The sequence below is a fragment of the Tenebrio molitor genome, chromosome 7 (assembly GCF_963966145.1).
Source record: "Tenebrio molitor chromosome 7, icTenMoli1.1, whole genome shotgun sequence".
NCBI lineage: Eukaryota > Metazoa > Arthropoda > Insecta > Coleoptera > Tenebrionidae > Tenebrio > Tenebrio molitor.
The window spans coordinates 1450633-1474249 of NC_091052.1; the positions used below are offsets into that span (position 1 = coordinate 1450633).

General features: G+C 36.2%; 1 protein-coding gene across 6 annotated transcripts in view; it reads left to right on the forward strand.

Annotated features, from left to right (window-relative positions):
• Positions 1–1224: 1224 nt before the first annotated feature.
• kn (EBF transcription factor knot) overlaps positions 1225–23617 on the forward strand; it is a 59207-nt gene continuing 36814 nt past the window's right edge. For 2 of the 6 annotated variants that reach the window (XM_069052745.1, XM_069052746.1), the window contains exons 1-4: positions 1232–1862; positions 11866–12019; positions 15214–15277; positions 19358–19413. In XM_069052745.1, the coding sequence (XP_068908846.1) occupies positions 1729–1862; positions 11866–12019; positions 15214–15277; positions 19358–19413 (408 nt within the window). In that variant the 5' untranslated portion in view covers positions 1232–1728. Of the gene's footprint in view, positions 1863–11865; positions 12020–15213; positions 15278–19357; positions 19414–23617 lie in introns of all 6 variants that reach the window. The other 4 variants (XM_069052742.1, XM_069052741.1, XM_069052743.1 and 1 more) reach the window with 4 other exon arrangements.

Genomic DNA, 23617 nt, shown 5'->3' on the forward strand with positions numbered 1-23617 from the left:
CTTTAAAAGTTTTTCTTCTTTTTCTATCCTTACTAAGTAGTTGCAGAATGATTTAAAAAAATGTTTTGGATCATTTCGTGAAAAGTAAAAATCTCGATCAAAGATGGAGGATGCGATGCTATACTTAGTGTTCTTTTCTCATAATGCTAGTATGTAACAAATTATTCAGCAAATTTTAACAATGAATTATTAAATTCTTAAGTGAAACTTAGTTAAACAATTTGTTAAAAATATCAATTAAGTCCTAAATTTAGCTTCATAAATTTTCAAAATGTTGGATAAGTTCATAAAAAAAGCAACTGTAAAAAACGTAGCTACAAATGATGCTAGGCATTTATAATAAGGATTTGTCTAATTTCATAACTACAAGAGTAGCCAAAAATTGCGGAAATCATCAGGCACAAAATGCAAAACTCAAAACTCTAATCAGAAACTAATATAGCTTAACATATTAATTCTAAATTACATATTAACATTACACTGACTGAAGGAAGGTGATTATGTGTGAGATATCTGCTTTAGCATCATATTTTATACCTACCTTATTATTAAATTCATTTTATTGCCATTGCTTAGTTAGGCAAATAAACATTTTAGCAGGACGATTGTATCACAGAAATTTTCGATACGTGATATACCTACTTAAGAATTTAGAAATATGTTTAAATGTTTTTATTGTTTGATAAATATAGAGTAAACAGGAAAAACATTATTTGATTCATAAAAGTGCGAAATTTGGGGAATAAAAATAAGTCATTTGCTTTAGAGTTCTGGAAAAATTTTAATTCTAATTAATTTATTGTCTGCATAATTTTTGTATGTTAAAGACATTTATAGTCAGCGCAGAATTTTTGTGTAGGAAATTTAAAAAGAAATTATCAATTGAGTTATTTAATGTGTGGCCGAAACGGGTCGTTTATAACAATGAGAAGTTGATGCCGATGCAAACTTCCGATTCCGGAAACGGTGTGGCGCTCCGGAACATTCCGGTGCACGCGAGAGCACTGCCACTGGAACTGTGCTCGAGTAGCCCAAGCGTGAAGTTTCGTTTTTGTTCGCTAGGTCGCGCCAGAGTCGTTCGTTCCCCGTCTCGTCCTCTGCTCCTATCCCCTCTTTCATCAGGGAACAGATAATAAGGCAACAATACCGCGGGGTGTAACCGAATGTGACGTTGGTAGCGTTTGATTGGACCGTGCGCTTTCCCGCTATCCCAAGCGATTGGCCGGGGAGGCGCCCAGAGGCCGCCTTCTGCCCTAGACGCTCGGCGTCGTGAGTCTCAGGGGTGGGGCTGGGCCACCCTGGGGAGGCCTCGCCGAAACGCGGGCAACAGAACGTCCGCCACTCCACCCTCGAGAGGTCGCAAACCGTCAAATTGCCGCCAGACCATTCGATGCTTATCAACGTCCCAGTCGCGTTTATCCGGTTGTTGTGTAGTGGTCTCTCGCGAGTACCAATCGTCTTCCAGCGGGACTCGGCATGACCACCGGAACTTAGGCCAGTACCGGACGATAGTGTTGTGCGTGTTGTGCGCTAGGACTTCTCCACGAGTGCCGCACAGCAGCCAAGACGCGGTCCGACGAGAGCCACCCCGTGGAGCGCGGTTATCCGACGGCGTCTCCGTGGCCCGCGCTATCGTTGCCGGCGCCCGATTTGGACCCGGTGACCGCAGCCTGGGGCCGGAAACTCTATCCCGGGACGGGCGCGCCTAGAGTCGCCGCTCCGGGACTCATGTTCGGTTTGCATCATCATCAGGATGCCACGGGCCTCCACCACCATCATCAACCACGAGGGCCCAGTCTCAAGGAGGAACCTCTGTCCACCACAAGATCCTGGATGCAACCTACCGTACCGGACCAGAACGGGTAGGACAATCCCATTCACTTTTTTCCTCCACAACTCGTTAAAAACCTGTCGACCGAAATTCTATACCATGGTAGTCGACAGTTTTATAACAGAATTAAAAAACCAAATGTCATTTCAACTCATCAATCTTTGTTACGGCAGTTAAGTAGCGTGGATGCAGCATGTTTTGGTAGGCTTTCTTTGCATTTTTGATGAAGCGCAAATATCTACACATGTCAAAACCAAAGCACTGCGAAATTATCAAAACAAGCTCACGTGGTCTTTGCTACTTGCCCCTTTTTCTCTATTGTTATGATACGAGTACCTCATGCAAATCCTACTGATTTTTCATTTTAGGTATACATATTAGAACAATAAAGCAAACGGTTTAGGGTGTCCTTAAGAAGTCCTTAAGTTTTTAAATTTGACTATATTTTTTCAGAAATCATAGAATAAATAAAATTAAGGTTGTTTCTTTCAAAAATGTTCTGACCGATCCAAAATCAATTAGTAGGTCGGTACATATTTATTTTTCGGTTTTTCGTTAAGATAAAATTTAATAATGAAAATATAAAATGAAACAAACATCTACTAAACTACGAAAAATGTCTCTCTGCATGGTATAAAGTGCCTATTATGTACACGTTGAAATAGCAATTTTTCTCAGTTGAAATGTGAAATGTTGAAATTTCTTATTTAAAATGCACATTAAAACAAAATCGGTGCAAAACTAGGTTTCAGAAGAATCCCAAGGATGCCTATTTTTTTAATCTATAGGTATTGGATTTTTTGTCGTTTAAAATATTGGGAAAATAAAATGGTAAAATCAGGTAAATGATGAATATAAAATTACCTAAGTAAAAAAAAATCAAAAACATATTTTTGTTGGATAAATACGTTGAAAAATTATTATTTTTGGTTGAATAAACATATATATTTTTTCAAATTCATTATAAAAGGAATCTACAATTATCAAAACAATTTCACGTGGGCTTCACTGATCCTCCACATTCTGGGTGATGGATATTGCCTGACGCATTGTCATCTACTTTATTTAATCGATATGACTTAACTTTTGCACATTCTATGTTTGTGCTGCTTCTTAATTAATATTTTAAAAAATTAAGTTCTGTTTTTTGTCATTTCTTATTTAAATAAATTTGAATTGTACTAACGTAAAAATAAAATTAATTTTAATACAGCAATTTCAGTTGGTAGGTACCATATTTTATTTCGGTGAAATATTTTAAAATGTAATAAATGTCATTACCAATTTAAATATTAACTCCAGTCTTTTTACATTTAGGTGGGTAGGTATAAGCTTTTATACAACACATAATTTTTACCACCGATGCAGAGCATTTGAGACAAAAAATACTTCCCTGAATGTTGCTGAAAAATAATTATCTTCAATCAGCACATGTTTGGTAACGCTCATAAACGACACACCCCGTATTTTAAATGAGGCTGAAATACACATGTCAAGATGAAAACAAGCTCACGTGTGCTTCTATCATTTTTTACACAGGTCTATTTTGCACGAACCATAAATTTTTGGCTCGGAAAAATGTGCGGGTCATCATTTAAAAATTTAATTTTTTAAATTCTGTAATATTCATAAAGACAATAACGAAATTAACATTTTGCATGGCGCGTGTGTGTTTACAGGACGTAGCGTTTATGTCGGTGTTTTATTTTTTTAACAGAATATTTTAGCTTAAATATAGTTATGTTTCTTTTTATTAACTCCGCTTGTGACAATTTAATTATATGTTTTCTTCGCTCTTTTGCTTTTTAATTTTCTCGATTAATATTCATTAGTTACACAAGGTTTTTAATTTTTTCTGTCAACACACAGAGCAAATTCGCTTAAAATACGACTTTGGGAGAAAATCGATTTGGGCAAATTTAAACAAATCAAAATTAATTCTTTTGTAAAACGAAGGATGCTACATAGAACCTTTGTAAATATGCTACACGCTCAAATTTCTCTTTGCGTTTTCTTCCTACGTGATTTTAATTTCCCGTCTGCTGAATAAAAGCGGAGAAAATCAGTTAAAATTTTATTTTGGTGGACCAACAGTGATCGGTCAAGGTGGTGTATTTTCGAATTTATCAAATGCACTGGGAATACTCGGTCCACAGTGAACATTGTTAACAGCAATTTTTTGTGAGTGAAGGGAGCATCGAAGCGTGAATAAACGAAGAAGAGGCAAGAACAGGAATACTAATTCGGCGTCAACTGACAAGTTTTCGATAACAGTGACATTTTTCATGAATTTAAAATCGAACAGAGTCAGTTCTTTTGTGGAGGAGTCAAGGCGACAATTTCAAACAAGCATTAACTGTTGCATTTATTAACATAACAATTATTGTTGTGTCCCCCTATATATCGAATAAATAGCCGATTTTATGTGTGCGAGGAGGGTGGCGGACATAAATCAGTGGAGATATTTCGTTGCAGGCGACAGTATTTCAATATAATCACCCGTCTATTGGCGGCCGTTACTGGCCCAGCTTCGTTATATACCGCACTCAATTGACCGCGTGAAATAAATGAGCGAAAAACTGACATAAACACCGCCATTATCTGATTTGCGAATCCTATAAATACTGACGATTCTGACTTACACGTTGCACAGTTTGCCACCTCTAATTGCCTCGTTTATTCGGACACGTGCTCGATAAAATTTGCTGAAAATCTTACCGATTGGGAGCTTTTCCATTTTCAATTTTAAATCCATTTTTGATCATTTAGGCACCGAAGTGCGGATCGCAAAAGCTTAACGACAAAAGACACCATTTTATGGCTGAAAGGTTCTTTACAAATATTTTTAAATCTATTCAAGAAACACAACCCAAAATGATACAATTAACCATAGTATCTGCAATTAGGTAGGTACATAGGTTTAGGTAGAAATCTATTCAAATTAAAATTAATTTTATCTGCACAACATTATTATTGCACAAACATTTAACAGACCCCGGAACAAGTATAAAATACGTAAAGAACATTGCACTTTAATTGAAATTAATTTTATAATTCAATTATCAATGTTTTCCAGGTACTAAGTTTAAGATTTTTTTAAATCATGTCTTGTTTATAGCAACGATAAAATTTTATTGCACATACAGAGGGGTGTTTAATCTTTTATTGTGCCTCACATTGGAATTAAGTACCCACAGGTACCTACAAAGTACTGATCAAGTAAATTTCTCACATGCTTCGTCACCTAGAGCAATAATATCGGGCGTTCAAATGAAATCCTGGGTTGGACAGGCGTTGGAAACCGTTGTTTTGCTTTTTTAAAGTGTAAATTGACAGTTGTAATTAGAGCATGTTGACAGCTAACCTAAAATTTATAACCAAACATATTTATGTTTTTTTTTTTCTAGAGAATAGAATAACTAACGATTTCTATTCTCGAAGCAAATATCTAAGGGCATCTTTTGCTAAAAACATGTTCAATTATGTGCCGATTAAACATTAAAAAATGTCATTCGTGTCAACGGCGGGAAATTCAAACTTTACACTGTTCCAAATGGTTTACTTTTTTCAACGCCTGCTCAGCCCAGGTTTTCATTTGAACGCATGATACATTGTTATGATCACTAGATACCACGAAGGTGTTGTTTTACTTTCGGAAATAAACAGAAATCAGCAAGGAGGGCCTCTCTGCACTGTAGATACTAAATGAAAATGAAACTCTTGTGTTAATGATTAAACCAATACACTTGGTCACAATTTTTTATAGCATCGAGTACCTCGGAAATTATTTTACCACAATACTCCTTTCCGTGGTGGTAAATAGATAATAAAAACTTTCAACCCTTGTATCTTAACTCCATGTTTTGGGGTTTCGACTCTACATCAAAGTCATGAAACCCACATTTCATCCACCGTAGCAAATGTTTCAAGAAATCTATCTGGATGTAGTAATAGCTAAACTTGCCTCAAAATGATCTAGTTCTTGTTTCACAACAATTCTAAGTTGTCCGACGCCTGATGCATCTTCATAAAGTTCTCTATCAAATTTAAAATAACTAATTAGATCAGATCTTAACCACTTAGTATGGATGTAAAGATTCTACAAAACTTCACCAATATTTTTATAAGCTCTTTCTGCCGAGGAATTTTATTTTTGCTGGGATTTAGAATTTAACCATTAAATAAATAAACGTTATCGAAGAACTAAGCAGCTAAATAATGCAAATTAATTTTCTAAATACACATTTTTTGATTTATTTTATTCTTTCTCATGGACAATAAATGATGAAGCAATCCCTTGGACAACGAGTAGTCCTCCTCTTTCTTATCTAAATTTTCTAAATGAAGTACCAAGTGTGTAATGTGTATGTATAGTATAATTCAGAATAAGTGGCATCGCGGTGGGCGTGGATTATCTAAAGTGAGCTTTATGTAATGTCAAAAAAATGTACTAAACATGTAAAACCGTCATTACTTTATTTTGAGGTTACTCACTGGAAATAAAAATATCCTGAGCGCAATGTGTCTTATAAAAAAGACAGTTTTTTTACACTTTTCGTAAATGAAACAAAGAAATTCCAAATACTATACTTAACAAGAAAATAAACACAAAATGATTCCCAAAACCAAATTAACAGCGAAGGATACCAGCAGCGTTGGAACTAAGGTATTATTAGAAGGGTCTTCCTATCAACGTAAATTTAAATTTCCAACGCCTACTGCGATGCCACTTATTCTGAATTGTAATAGGTATACTTAAAATAATAAAATGAATATCAAGAAGTTTTATCAAGAACTGAAACTACACAGTTCCTTTAAGAATTTTGATATTTGAGGCAAATACAGGATGTCTTAAAAAACGGCCCACGCTATAATATTGCTATTATACAAGAAACGAAGTCGTTTTAAAAACACTACAAACCTGAGTGAGCATATAATTTTTATACCATCTACCCATTTATGGACAATGGGCAACTTCTGTTTTTCAAATGGTAACCTATAATTTTTTGTACTGATTCTCTTAGAGTTTTTTTCTGATTGTAACAGCGTTAAAAAACTAAACCCCTTGATAACAAAATTTTCGAGAAAAGAAGGAAAATATGTCCCAGTGTGACACACTGTATTTCCAAAACCAAAACGCTAATTAACTCTACCTTCATTAGGTATTTATCAGGTATTGCATGTACAAGGATAACAAATTAACCTGGAAACCTGGATTCTTGAAATTTGATGTGTAAATCGTTGTAATTTATTTAATGCAGATAAGTTGCACTTCTCTAATTTACTACAAGTCATTATTGAAAAATCGTTCTTTTACAATCAACTAATAGCTATTTATTATACAAGTGTCTTATAAGGCAAATAAGTCACGAAAGAAATGTTTAGCCAAGAGAGATCCTTCTGTAACAGTTCTTAAACCATCATCAAAACCCAAAATTTTTATATGAAGTGGTTGCCATATTGTTATAACAAATTGTTTGTTTGTTCGCAACAAATTTATTATTTGAGAAAACTTTTGCAAAAAAACTGCTTCTGCACTCGTAATATTGATCGAAATGGAAAGAAAAAGTTGCGAAAGATATTGAAGAAGTCACATCGAGTTCGCTACCGAAGAAATTCAAAGATGCTTATTACAAGGAATTAAATGACTTCAATAACTGGAAACAAGAACATGATTACTTTAATGCCAAAAAAAAAGTTGTTCTAATTTTAATTCTAAATTTATGTATTACATTTTTTGATGTTCAATAAACTGTTCAATTCTCGCTAAACTGTTTAATTATAAAAACAGTTTAATCATGAGTTCATAAGTCCACTAGTGTTTTATAGACCTCATAATATATTCAAAATCGGCATTATTATGACGTCATAATAAACATGTGTTGGATAAAATCTTTAAAAAATCATTAAGAATATTTAGAATAGAACACCTTGTGTAAAGTTAATAAATAATAATAAGTCAATAAAAATGCCAAATTGCTGCTGACGTGTGTTTTTGTGTTTCACTAACCATCATTTTTTCAAAATTTTGTGATTTATGCTTTACACGGAAACAATTTCAACTGTGTTTAATTATAATTACGTTAGCAGAATAATTCATGAGTGCAATATTTTTGTCGCATTGTGACCCTCGCAAATTAAAATATATTAAAATTAATTCACGCATAGCTGTAATTAAATGATCGTTATATTATATCTCCGGTGTTAACCACGTTATGTGTAAAAATGTTGTTCGCATTTTCCGTTTCTTTGATGTTTGTGTATCAGAAACATCAGAAAGAGAAATGATTACGGGTCGTGGGAAAATTTGCTAGGAAATCTGTCGTGAATGGGTGAAAAATCTCGTTTGCGAGCGTTTGAAAAAGCAATGGTCCAATCAGGAACTTTTCGAGAATCAGTTTTTGCATTACAAAATTAATAGGAGCAAACGAACAAACCAGGCATTTACCACCTTCATTAACAGCAAGGTATAAATTATCGCGTCCGTATAATTCACCATGCTCGAGGGCATATTTCAGTTCCGCGTCCTGCGAACCAAAACCAGCGTCGTTCCAGCCACAAATGGCCCTGATTGCCATTGATCCCAACTCGTGTGTGTGCGGTCAACTTTTCACATATAACACACGGCCATTTAGGAATTTTTAATAAAACCCGACCCACGGAACCGTCTGATTGACCGATGTATGTGTGGTGGATTGATTATATTTAATTCGAGTGATTCATTAATGTACATTTGTAACGCTTTTAAACATTCAATAATTACTTGATTTCATGAGATAAGTTCATACAATTACCTGAGTACATCATCGACTTGCCAGACAGTTGACAATTAATATTATTTGAAGGAGTGCCACGCTATAACTAATTTCGTAATGGGGACTGCGATGTTTATACTGAAAAACGGGGAATTCTTCGGCGTCCCCCATCAGGACCCCGCACATATTAAACCATTAGCACATTCCACGCTAATTTCCTACCTGTGACCATGCAATTTACTCATAAAAGTATTTTCATAACGCGAAAACTTCACTCTCTTCCCAAAATTAAATTGACATTTTTTGGACACCACCACGACTTCCCCTTCCCTCATTACCATACAAATTTTTGCATTACAATAACTCTGAAGCCAAGTAAAAATTGTGCAAGGCCTCGAAAATGTTAACACTTATTTCTCGGCGTTTCTGCGAAAGAGGGTAAATTTCATTCGCCGATTTTCCATTACTCCTCCGAGAAACTGACGATGGCTAATGAAAAATGCACCACTTGTATGTGATGCACGTTAAGAATTCAGGAGGTTTAATATTTCTATAAATTACGTACGTTTTTGCTTTGAGACGTTCGGTGTCGGCGTCTAGACTACTCCTTTTCATTTTTTGCGTCGGGAAAATTTGTAAGGAGCAGCAGGAATCGGAGTTTGCAGCAGGGAACCTCATCGCGTAATCTGTCTGAATCGTTGGAGAGATTGATGGTTTGCAAAGCGCCACGCCTGACGTTGATGACAAGATCCAATTAATAATATCGCAAATGAGTGTTAATCTACTGTGTCGAATAACCGTGTAAAGGCAAAAGCGGCGGAGGTTACAAAGAGAAAACAAACCGAACAGTGGCGTCCGTATCGTGTCACGTTTGGGTTCGTCGATAATGTAATCTATAGTCCGTATTGCCTGCACCTGTGTCGCCCCCTCCCCACTTGTATTACTTGCCACTCCATTTATTTATTCGACAAAATGCAGTGCCGATACCCAATACATTTCAAATATATATAACGTTCAGGAGGAGCTTTTACAGCTTAATAAAACAACACTTGTATATGTGTGCAGGCGTATCGACGACGCCCCAGGACTCAAGGTAAACGGTTTAATCCGACGTTTTATTTGCATCCTATCAGGAGCCGGCATTGTAATATTCAATTTGCCGAAGAAGTTATGATCGTGTCGAAACCCACTCTGTCCTGACACATTTTACATAATGCGCCGATATGGCCAATAATACCAAACAACAATAACTTGAGAAAATTGCCACTACATCGACGATCCTGTTGTTTTATTTCCCAACTTGCGCAGTTATGCCTTTAACAGGATAACTTTCTTTTTCTATACACACCGGTTATTACGATAAACGCTGTTCTAGTGCTGCTGTATTCACATCTCTCTTGCAAAGGATGAGGTAACAGCCAGATTCATCCTTTTCCTTCAACTTTTTCCAAATTATCCATAAAGCAAACATTGATTAATGTGATTGTCTTATCCTTGGCACGCTTCAACACTTGTGGTATCTGGTTTGAAGTCTAGTAAAAGCAAGGTGGATAACTTCCTAACGTATTACCAGTTAATAGCTAGTTGCTTTTCCAATTCATCACCGATATGCTTAATTGGATTCGAATATGGACATCTTGTTGATATTCTATACAGGTGATTATCATTAAACACTTACTTCTTGTCATGCCAGGCCTTTAAAAGACTCTACATCTTGTTCTTCCTTTCCAGACATTGTCCATTCAACCTCATCTTCTATTAATATTTTCTTTTTACATTCATTCCTTCATTGTGACATGTTTCGACCTTTTCATTGCTGCATAATACATTCCACATATTGGATTTATTGCCTCAGGCTCGACTGATTCCGCATTTCCTAATTTAAGTATTACATTACAATCCTTGTATCCCTTTCTTCCTTCAAGTTGTTTCTATTTATATTGTCATTTGTTTATCTTCTCTCTATACAGGGTGATAATGAGCCTGACGGCATTGAAAATGCAACCCACAATACACCGTCAAAAAAGCCGGATATTTTAATTTAATATCCGGCTTTTTTGGCCATGTATTGTGGGTTGCATTTTCAATGCCGTCAGGCTCATTATCACTCACGAAATACCCTGTATTTCTACTAATAATATTGATTGTGACCAGTCCCAAGTAACTTTCCAGTTGCTAGGTTATTGGAAGGGAATTTTAGATAACACTAAATCCAGTCGCAGTTGGCAACTCTCGGAGGCACCATTTTGGCAGAAACGTCACGCTCATGGAAGACAGAACGGAGAACGACTTGCGTAAACGTTTTTCGACGTAGACTTTGTACGCATATCTATAAAATTGAGTGTTGATAATAATAAGTAATCCCCAGACATTTTTTGCGTTTGTCTTACTGTCAAATGACCATTTTCTTCGTTCTTCATTTATATTGAGAATTGCATGAGGTGATTTTGAAGTTTTGACATTGAATGATTTGTACCTGGATATAACCTCACTTTTCAACAGATGTGATCACAGAATCAGACAGACGTTTTTAGTTTCTCCTACTTCAAATATTAATTTCCGTTATTAATTTTGATAAATACATTGAAATCATTGCTTTACTGCCATCGTCAAGTTTTGATAATTCTGGTGTAAAACGTATGCAGCACACAGCACACAGCTAAACAGCGCCTACTATTTTTTTCGTTGCGGAATAACTTGGCAAATAATTAGTTTTATCATTGTTAGTTTGAAACTGAAAGAAACCTTGGTGCTTTGTTATTTCTGTCAACAAAAATAAAAAAAAATGCAGGAATTTGTTGGATGGTTTGTTAAATCAGCTGAAGTATGATGTACATTGTGGGTGCAACGTGCAGAAGTTTTCAATTTGTGGTGAAATTCGGCAAACGGGTAAATGTCTGCAAGATAAATTTGCGAAACGGTGGTTGGTAGGTAATGTCGGCCGTTTAAGGGATTATAGCAATTCCCTTTGGCCGGAGGCGAGTAACTGAAATACCTGACACGTCCTGAACATGTCGCGCTATCTTGTTAGGGTGAGCCAGGAGTGTGGTGCCTAAGCAATTATTGCCACCATATCCGGACAATAGAGTCCACATTGACCACTTCGATCGAACCCTTTCGCACAGATGGTGTTGTGACACTTCAAATAATAACGTTTAACCACGTTATCTTCTAATGGTAAATTAGATTAGGGTGTGACGTTCTGTTTAGCATGTGCTAATAGACCCTTTATGCGTTCTCGCCTCCGATCGTTCTAATTGTTGTTCTTTCTTCCGACAGGATCGGCGTGGGGAGGGCACACTTCGAGAAACAACCTCCGAGCAACTTGCGAAAGTCCAATTTCTTCCATTTCGTCATCGCTTTGTATGACCGAGCGGGACAACCCGTGGAAATCGAAAGGACGGCTTTCATCGGATTTATCGAAAAGGATCAGGTCAGTCTAATGGCGCTCTTTTAACAATATGATATTACAAGGATCAATATCCTCGAGAAATTGGGTCTTATATCATTACTGTAGACGTTTCTAATCAAACGAAACATTGACACCGCCTCTCCAAAAATAAATCGAACTGTCTAAGAAATTGTTGCTGCAGTAGAAATACCTTCGCAGACGCTTTACATATGGTACGAGAAACCCGCCGACTATCATTTAAAGATAATTGTATGTAAAACAATTAAAACTAATGTCGCAGTCATTGTTTGCTTTGTAAACGAATCTTGTGTCGGCCTCTGGTCTCCCTGTTAATGAATTACCTAGACTGCAAGCAAAATAATTACAAGTCAGGGTTCGTAATGAAGCATTTCATGCTAATCACGCAAATTACTTTTGCAGTGCAATGCAAACATGCACGGTAAACGGACGCTGCCATGATTAAAAAGTTCGGAGCTGATATTTGTTATCCTTGTTTTATCAAGACACATCCTTGCTGATTGATGCGTGCATCGTGAATTGTACAGGATCGTGCAAATTTTAAAACAACGTATAATTTAAAATTAAATTAATTACTTTAAAATTCTTATAATTACCTAATTCAGTTAACAACTACATATTTCAAAATGAAACATTTACCGGATGATAACGACGTAATTAGGTTAGATTAGTGTTTCATTTTGAAATTGTGTGCAGATTTTAAATATGCAAAATAGGTACATATTGTGGTACAGCAAGGCAAGAGTAAAAACACAAACAACGCAAAAGTGAGGTTAGATTTAAATACTGATCCGTGATCCGTAATCCGTGGTGCGTTCACAACCGATTCTTCAACGCCAACCTTGACGGGAAATTTAAATGAACACCCGATAGGTATCTCACACGATATACAAGGTGATTCAAGTTTTACCGCCCAAGCAAAAACACACTTCTAATAATCGATTTAAAATTCTTAAAAAATTCGTACACCAGTCTGTGAAAATTTCAAATTTTTTAATGAAACAGGTAAACATTTAGGGACTGAAGAATTACTAGAAAAGTTGTCAACAGATGTTTGCCAACAATGAGGTACTTATTTATGACACCGTACTTGTAAATCTTGGTCATTTTTCGTTGTTAATGTTAAAATTGGAATAATTCAAAAACTAATAATTTTCTTTTGATGCGAATTTCATAAATAATAATTCTTTGAATTAATTGTGAATTCTGAGCGTGTACGGGAAAAACATTTTTTTTTTTTTTTGGTCAAAATCGATTTTTTTAATTTATAGCTCTGAATGAAGGGATAAGGGAAAATTAATTGCACACATTGGAAGTTTTATATCAAGGGAATGTAACTCTAAAGTTTCATAATTTTTACTAATTTTTTAATAGAGTTTATCATGCGGGCGGTAAAACTTGAATCACCCTGTACATGTTTTTTATGTTGCCTTTTGTAATTTCATTTTGTACTTGAATAATATGCTGAAGCTTTAAGCAACATATCTACAATACTTTCAATAATTCGACTAATGAGAAGTAAGAAACGATTGCAAGTACAGTTATTTTGTCTCAAAATTATTACAAGAAAAAATAAGAAGACACAGAAATCATGAAATTGCAGGAGTGGTCACCAAGTACCCAAGATTAAAACTTTGAGTTCTTAGATGATTCAATGTCAAAAACATATTTTCTTAAATAAAATAAAAAACATATTTTTTTAAATATGTATTATTGTGCTCTGAAATTTTTCAACAAAATAAGTGTCTTTGAAATATACACACAAAAAATTCGTAACTGTTGGGGATTCCCAAACCTTCTTTTAACTATCTGAAGTGATGAGGATGATAAATTAACCCCTTTCACTTCCATTAGAGGCACATCATTAAGCGCATTTAATTCCTTAGTGTACTGGAAATTTCCAACGATTTCTTAGTTATTTTTATTTCGAAAAATAATTAATTTTATTATACAAAGATGAATTAAGATCTTCTACTTATCGTCACTAATTACGATAATTTTTTATATGTGTATTTAAAAAACACTCTGTATGTCATAAATTAAATTACGCCTTCTATAAAATGCCACTAGAAATTATTTTGCTTTATTATCAAGTTACCATGATTATTGATGAAATTAATGAAATGAAAATGCGAACAAAGTAATCAATTTAAAACTTTTACTTGAAAGATGACATATTCTTCCAGATCTGCACTTAATAAATTAACTTCTTTAATTAACAAATAAAAACGAAAATATTTTTAAATTTGTTTGGATGCTTCAATTCAATGTCAAAATCGTTTATCATTGATTTATGAAAGACGCATGTGATCTGTTTACTGTAAATTCTCCATCATAAACCGGGTTTAACAGACGGATGTTCACTGCAAAATTTCAAATGGGCATGATACCCAGTTTTCAACGAGACGAAACTAATAAAACGACTCGACCCACTGATTTTTAGTACGTTCCAAATTGGAAAATAAAAATTTCAGCGTTTTCAAGTGGGAATAGTGACGGTCTCAAACATTACGTTCTCTTGACAGAAAAATGAGACAATTTTAGGATTATTAGTATCGTCTCTTTCACAAAGAAAAATTGTTACTCGAGCACCACCAAAAGCTTCTCAATTCTATGAAGCATTGTTGCTTTGTCACTACTTTAGGGAAATTTGATTAATTGGCAACGGATGAAATTTAATTTCAAACTGAAAAATGTTGGTAAAAGCTCAATTTTTCACATGTTTTTTGTGAAGTTTTCGCAAACAGAGAAATGGCAAAAGTTCGGTGCATCGCCCCTTCGTCAGATAATTAGTTTAGGTGTGCTAATTCGTTGTGCTTGTCTACGTTTTGTCGGGCCGTCAAAATGGACCCAAGGAGCGTTTTGCCGATTCTCCGTTGCCATGGCAGCCGTTTAGTAAAGTGTACAACGGAGGGAAAGTGAGATGAATAAATACAGCGTGTTTTGGCTGGGTAGGAAGTTGTAGACGGGCGGCAAGAGACGGGGGTGTAATTGTGTTCGTGGCGATGCAGAAGATTAGGGCGCGAGTCGGGCAGAACATTTATCATGAAACCCAAACCAGAGCTGAGCGCCGGTCACAACAGAAACCATTATCGCAACGCGCCGGCAACGGCTTCCGAACTCCAATTCTCCACTCTAGATTTATTAAGATATATATAAACGATCGACTAAATTGCTAATATACCTCTTTGTTCCAGGAGGCCGACGGCCAGAAAACGAACAATGGAATCCAGTACAGGTTACAGTTGCTTTATGCCAATGGTGAGTCAATTGCGATGGACATTCTTACAAATAAACACAAAAATGCACACGGCTCGTTTACGATTCAAATCCCCAACCAACCAACGCAAATCAATGCAGCTAATGGACTCATTCTGAGCATTCTAGCTGCCTACGATTTTTTTAATCTTAAGATATAACGAAATATCTGACCGGTTCGATTTTTGCTTTTAGTCTTCTACGTTGTCAAACAACCTCGTAGGTAAAATTTCGGCACATTTTAAAAATACACCCTGTATATCATTTTTTATAAAACATACACCAATGCGGTTTCCTTATTTTAAAGCATATTTCCTATAGGTTACTTCGCATTGGCGTACATTTTATAAAACATGATATACAGGGTGTATTTTTAAAATGTGCCGAAATTTTACCTACGAAGTTGTAGGACAACGTAGAAAACTAAAAGCAATTTAAAAAAATTGTAGCTCAAAAAATAAATGTCATTTTATTTTTTGACATAGAATTTTTTAAATATTTTTCTACATGAAGCCAGTAGCTCGTGGTTAAAATTTGTGCACGCATTTCAAAAACACCCTGTACATTGGTATCGGTACATAAACCGTTTTCTAATTTTTTACTGTACTATACTATAAGTATATTAGATTGTAGAGGTGTTGGATTTTCTCGTGGGCTGTGACCTTGCGAATATCTGCGCAAAGGCGGAGCGATAAACCACTCTTGTCCGAAGTAAGATGGTCCCTGTGTGTTATCTCAAGCTTCCGGAACGCAGGATCAAAGATCCTTTAAATTATTCAATTAAAGGGGTAAATTAGCCAACCGTATACGATCAACTAGCGACGAATCAGCGCCTCTATATCGTTCCTTTTTTGTATAAGCTTCTTCTTTACTAAGGAATTACTCTAGGCGACAGAAAAGTCGATTTTAGTCAACATTTCCAACGGCTCTGCTGTAGCAGACCCATGTGTTAGGTTCCAACTTCTAAGCTGTTGGCAATCCTTGTTTTGCAGTGTCTAGAATCCACGGTGAGACATCAGAAAATCACTCCTTGAGACAATTTAAAATTTATTTGGGTTCTTTTCTACAGTTTTCTTTGCATCAAGCGTTGAGTAAACAGAAAAAAACACTTGTGTCTAATTTTTTTGTAACTTTGATTTCCAATTCTTAAAACATTGTGGTTAAGACTTTCTTGTGTATTTTTTGTTAAAAAAAGCGATCACACGGGTGATATGGTCGGTAGCAAATCATTTTGCGGTTATGTCATCAGGTCTGGCAGTAAAGAGACGTTATGGGCATCATAATGGCAGGCTGGCACATTTCTATTAGCAAGTTCGGTGTTTGGCATTACGTGGTTACGACTAGCGACGTTATTATTGCCGACATTCGCACCGTCTTGGAAACCGCTCGGTCCATCTCGTGAATCATTAAAATGATAATGCCAAAGTTTACGGCACGTCAAACTATTTCGATACTGTTGCGAGTCGGTTAGGAACAGTCCGTGATAAGAAGGAAGTCCTAACCGGCGATAGCGCCACCGAACAAAGACTAGGGCGGCGGTAAAGCCTTAGGGTTCGCCATCTTTCCAGTCCTGAGAGAGCATTTGTGGAGTTATTTTATTACAAATAAGGAGAGGAAGAGTGCTCCTCGGGGATGATGCTGAGTGAGGTGTGCTGTGGCAAATGAGATATAGCGCCGGTTCACTACATGTTACGTCTTCCTTCTTGTATATTTCACGGAAATCTCTTAAGCTACGTGCAATGCATTTACTGCCTCTGCCCCCGATCCATCATAAATTATTACCGCTTGTATTAACAAATTGTCAAATATTTACGTTCCTCTAACTTCACGACCCCTGCGCGGAGGTTTGTCAACCAGACCAACTTTCTCTAAATCATTTCTTTTGCGTCTTTTCGGATACAAGCAAGGTCACTTCTGGTCCACAAAAAAGGGATCAATACCACCAACCATGCTCCAATGAAATATAACTATTGCCACGGTACAGCCGACTCCTAATTAAAGAAGGGATGATACAATTTTCATCGCGATGATACCCCAAGCATTACTCCAATAAAGCACAAGAGATTCTTATATTTTCAATTCAAAATTTTAATTTTTTAAGAAAATATGAGCAGGAGTGAAATTTTATGAACTGTGTAAATACGCTATTCTTGATAATTTATTTTTATAAATCAGTGGTAACAAAAATATTATGTAGTCTCAGTTGGTAGATAAGCTCATAACAGTGATGCAAAATACTAGAAGGGAAAATAAAATGCTCTTGCAATAAACCGTAAACCTTCAAACTTTTTATTGAGCAGTAATGAAAATCTACAGTAAAAGATACAATAACGTTTTCCCAGATTTTTCAAGAAAGGGTGGTGTATTTCGGGTTTTATAGAAAAAATACGACGCACGAAAAGCGAAAGTTTAAAAATAATTCCAAAATATGATTTTAGATTAACAATTAGAAAGATTCAATTTCTGTAATACATATGTAGTACAATTTTATTTTTAAAAGGATATCAATTGCCAATAATTCTCCTGATTTTATTAATTACGTTTTTGGACTCACTACCTTCAAAATGACATTTCGCGAACGCAACAGTCAACCGCGAACGTGGATTTTAAGCACTAGTGCTTCAAAATCTTCCAAAAAGCATTCCCGTTTTTGAGCATTCTAAAAATAATTTGACTTGATAATAATAAAATCTGGTATACGTTTTCTTTCAAAAAATATTGTACAAATTCCGATGCGCGAAGACGTGTTCAGCATTTTTGCACAAATGCAGCACTCGCTCCTTCATCGCTCGTGCCTCAAATGAGCGCATGAGCTCATTATTTGTGCACGAGCGACAAAGAAGCGAGTGCTTCATTCGCGCGAATGTGTCACGCATCGAAGTTTGTACAATATACTAGTGCGCGAAATTGACGTTCGCGATTCATTATTGCGGTCGCTAAATGATATTTTGAAGGTAGTGAATTCAAAGTAACTATTTTACACACTCACTGTGTACGATTTCTAGTACCAACTTGATAAAAAAAAATTGAAACATGCAGTACAAAAAACTGTGCAATTATGGTCTTTGGAAATTAGTAGATAATTATTTACGCCAACCTGGTAGTTAAGAAATTCATGAAAGAAATAATTCTGGTGGTTTTTGTTGAAATTGAGCGGCGGGTGAAAAATCTGTGGCACGTGTCACGATGTAGGTAATTAGGATTCCAATTAGAAATTCTAATTTGGAACGAAAATGTATTGGCGCATTCCGGTCGGAACGGAGTCCATATGTAAGTCAAATCGCCTGTTTTGGTCGATCTGATTGATTAGTTGGATTAATTATCTATCTAATTAAAAGCAGCGTCTACTCGAACACGATTTGTAATTCCTGCGACGTCCTCGTCGGCAACCAGTTCCTTATATGTAATGCGCCTTACTGCGCTAAAGTGTAAATAGTGTTTTTCCAGCAGAATGTAAAAGGCAGTCGGACAAGCCAGCGGTTCTGCAATAGAAGTAATTGACAATTGATAAACCATCCACTAAACTAATTAATTAATTAATTGCATTTACAAGCATTCGGAACGTATGTGATCGGTTTCTCATTATCACTCAAAAGAGTTGCTGAGCCAGAGGCCGAATGTTTGATTTATCTGTGCTATTAGCGAGCGTTATAAATCTTTCAGCGCGTGTTTGCTTTGGTCTTTTGCGGATTGACGGATTTCCCGCCCGGATGGACTAACCAAGGGTTGTGTCCGCCGAGATAAGGAGCCAGCGGTTGCCGTTGAGGAATTTGCGGTACAAGACTTGCACTGCCCTGTGGCTTCGTCTTATACTTCGGACTTTAGGGCCTCCGAGACCGACAACTGCCCCGAATTTGTTACAAACCTCCGTCATAATTAGTTTACAACCCTCGCAGACCGACCGCCCTGTAATAACTAATTATCTTAACAAATTTGCTTGGGCCAATTACTCTTCAAACTACCAATTTTCCGCTTCGGCTGCTTCCGGACCACGTCCTGATACGAATACGCAAATTGAGTAGAACTGACTTAACTGCACATCCTACCGGAAGCTTTGTACTAAAAAGTGGTTTGTTCTTTCAGGTGTGCGGCAGGAGCAGGACATCTACGTGAGACTCATCGACTCCGTCACCAAACAAGTGAGTAAAAGTGTTTTTCGTCGCGTTAAAAAATACTCCGGGTCCTGTGCGTTTTCTCCTCCTTAACGAAAACACTTGCAGTGTTAAACGACAAAGCAGAGCGTAATGGAATTAAGCCTGAAAAGGTCGGACAAACGAGGTCTAAATGAAATTAGCAGCCAATGTGTTGTTCTACCACTTTGAACTGGCTAGAGGGTAAGATGAACCGGTGTATCAGCAAAACATTCCCAGTTTCGACTTCGCACAGCGTAATAATTAAATGAATTATGCAGCAAGAAACAAACCGGAGGAAGATCTTTCGTCACACTCCGATATGTCTCTCTCGTTGTAGATTCGACGAGCGCGAAATTAAATTTTACCTCAAACCATCTTGAAGTTAGATGATTGACTAAAATTAAATTTAAGAACTTAAACGCGTTAAGCTTTCCCCTTTTCACTCCATCAACTTGACTTGTGTAAAAATTGTTCTACGAGATTTTGTTAGCAGCATTTTTTTTTTCGAGAAACTCTTGCTCAAGTCTTCATCAATTCCAGCGTAAATTTCCACGGCGATGTATTACCACAACGAAGTTGATTAAATAAACTGGTGGAGTGATGGAAACATCAAGTCGTTCACGTGCTACACGCCACAACGCCAATTAAGCTCATTTTCTTTTTATCAAACAGTCATTACCAATAAACAGAAATTTTCAATCATGCAGAAGGCAATACACACAAAAATGAAACAAAATTCATGAAATGAAGCAGTTGAGAGCGTTTTTTTAACAGTGAAAATTAAACTAAATTTATTTTACGCAATATCAGTATGCGAAATAGTAAGAGCGATGATAGCAAAGCTTTCGTTCACGCGTATTGGGTGTGCTCCGCTTCAAGTGAACGAAAGCAGCCTTACTGTATGTGCTGTATCTATTTGGTTTTGTTCCATACCTCCTTAGAATTGAGTATTGAGTAACTATGTCTTCGGAAAATGCATCTAGGAAAACATTTTTGAAGAGTTTTGCAATTATTCGTCGGAATAGAAATATGTCATTCTGTCATTTATGTAAAATTTTGGCATTCGCTCCCTCGTTCGCCCCTTTTCATTAGGCATCGCCTTCCAATTCGGTCTCCTCTTTTATGAATATGTATTGTATAAGTTTTAAATCGTGTGGGCTGGGGGCGTTTCGAGCGATAATCTCTTGTCGGTGATGATATCGGACAGGCGCGATCAGGTCCACGTGTCAGCCACGCGACTCCGGGGCCCCATTGCGGATAACACAGGAAATACTCAACTCTCATTACTTCCTTATCGTAAGTCGTTTAGCTGATCTATAAACACATGGCCTGTCCACTTAACTTGCAAATCTTGAATTATTACGCGCATCATTCGTATATGCAAAGAAAAAAATTTAATCCGACTAAGTAACCGTAATTTTAAGAGGGTGAAAATGCAGATTGCATGTCTATCAGTAGCCACTCAGGTAAATGGTTCGTCTTATCCTCAATATGCCAAGTTTAACAACGACTCATTAGTTGATTGCTTGCACCCTCGTACAAAACACTCATAATTAAATTCACTTAGAATTGAGAAAAAATCGGCCAGATTAACAGCAGCATCAGAGCGTGATTTAAAACGTTCATTTTAGGATGCGCCTCAGTATTGTAGTTTGCGTATAAATATTAACGATAGTGTGGAATAGAGAGGAATTACCTACGTAAATTCTAGATTAATCCAGGCACCTGCTTCTACCTTGTCCTAAATTAGTCCTGCCGTAATAAATCCTTGATAATTGGCTACATTGCCACTACATAAACCATAAGCCTCAGATTTCTATTAGAATTTATAAATCTTATTTATTAGATTCTCTTTAGCCCATGTCGCTAGTGTTGAGGTATTTATTAACTATTCTTAACCTCACGGCAGGACATAAAGTTTAATTAATTATCCACCTGCGACATTTGGATTCTGCTAAAAGAACCACTATTTTAAAATAATATCAGGTAATTTCTTTTATCTTTAGTAGTAAAATTTTACAATTTCGTTTCGAATTTTACGTACTCCTAAGAGGACGAAAAGTAACTCTTTTTCGGAGGCACTTTTTCGTACGCACTTTTTCGGACGCACTTTTTCGGACGCGCTTTTTCGGACGCACTTTGTCAGTATTATTTCTTTCTTAATGTAAATTTAAAAAAAAAATCAATAAATTTATTTAGTTATAAGATATATTGATATTATTTTGAAAATTCTCGATTTCAAATTTTCGGAATAAGGGATTGTTGCAAGGTGGAGGTGTCAAGTCGGATTAAAAATGGTGGCAGTATCCGAGTCGCAGCGTGGATTTAATGTCGGTTTTAAATTAATAGCCGAGGAAGTTTCAGAAATATGCACTTGCGGCCTCGTTAAAATTACATTAAAACGCCAGGTTTGATATCGGAGTTGTACAGTGAGAGGAAACCGCGTGGTAATGGAGCCCTAGAGATGCAGCTCTTCCGATTGACGCGATCCATTACCGTAATTTTTAACATGGTTTATCAATTTCTACATTTCAATTCAATTTCCTGTCGACGTGTTTCGGTGAAGATTTCATAATCGTGAACAACCCGTCTATCTATCACCGTGTTAATAATTTAATATAAAATGGAAAAATATCAGGGAACGAAACTTCACCATATAAATTTCATGAGGCACTCTATTTGGACCCACACAAAAAAAAGTCTAATGCGTTATTAAAATGCATTTGTATGAACATCGATATATACTTTTGAATTTCGGTGTTAATCCAAATGCGTACAGGACAGCTCGCGATCTCCTATTAAAATTTTATCGCACATTACACGATTACCGACTGAACCGGCACTATGTTAATCTCGTTTATTATAAATTCAGGCCCATGTAAATTTTATTGTACGGATATCATGTACTACAACAGCGAATAAAATATTTTTATGGACCGGCGTTATTGTAATGGCGCGCTTATTTAATAACGACAATTTATTTTATCAAATTAACTGATTACCACACCCACGCGTTTAATTGCCCACCTACCACACTCCAAACTACGACATCAGCAAGAAAATCCAAAATTTAGAAAGTCGCCCAAAAATCCAACCTCCAAGAGCTTCCAACTTAATCCTTACAACGTGATTTTACACATTCTGTCATTTTTACGAAACATTTCTTCCCAACTGACGAAAAAATGTTCGATGCTCCCCCTGTAATAATATTGTGGAATTTGAAAGAACACATCTTGCTGTTAATTCCTTAGGTTTTCCCCCCTGTTTTCCGTTACATCTTTCTTCACAATAATAACATTTTTCTCGGTAACAGCTTCCATAGAATTTTCTTGACTGTATTTGTCTTCAAAGGAATCCTTCTTAAACTAAATTACTGAGGTTCTTTCTTGGTGGAACGAAATGAGGTAAAACCTTAAACATGTCCTCGATTTTTTACTCGAGCTTAGGGGAAGCAACTAACATTACTATAGTTGGCGCGCCGAACCAGTGGAGTAGTCACGTGATTGTTCATAGCGAGGTCATGAAAAGCCTGATTTACACTGCCTCGCCAAAGTTGGGTTTTGTGCGGGAAATTTAAAAGTTAATGCTTGAGGAATGGAAAGAAATTTCGGCTGCATGCATTGAGCGCGCCGTTTAACCAATAGGAAACCATCCCCCCCCAAAAATCACATCAATTTATTGCTCCATTGATTCTCCGCGTCGACTATATAGTTGCACTGTTAATAATATCCAGAAAGGTAACATTTAGACTTTCTACAAATAGTTTTGTAATAAATACAAATTATATGGAATGTGAAAATGCACATTGTTGTGATTTAGCTTTTAAATTTTAACACAACTTTAATTTTTTGACTAATTAATGGCACATTGGACATCGACAATAAAGCAATCATCATCAATACCTAATTAATTGTGAATGAGTTGAACAAAAGTACTAAAATTTAAATTTGGTTTTACTAACGGCTTTGTAATATATTTTTATGTGGCTTGGGTTGTAAAATTAAAACGTATAATGTGTAAAAATGCCTGTTCCTTGAGTTCTTCAGTTACAAAGTCTCTTTGTTTCTTGGGAGTTGTTTACATTTCTGCCATTCGTGTCAATTAATCAAAGACTAAAACGCGGCCCAAATCGCTAAGCATTTCAAACAATATGTTAGACATTAATATCAAGCTAAAAATAAATTTTGTAATTTTGTCCTCGGCAAAGATC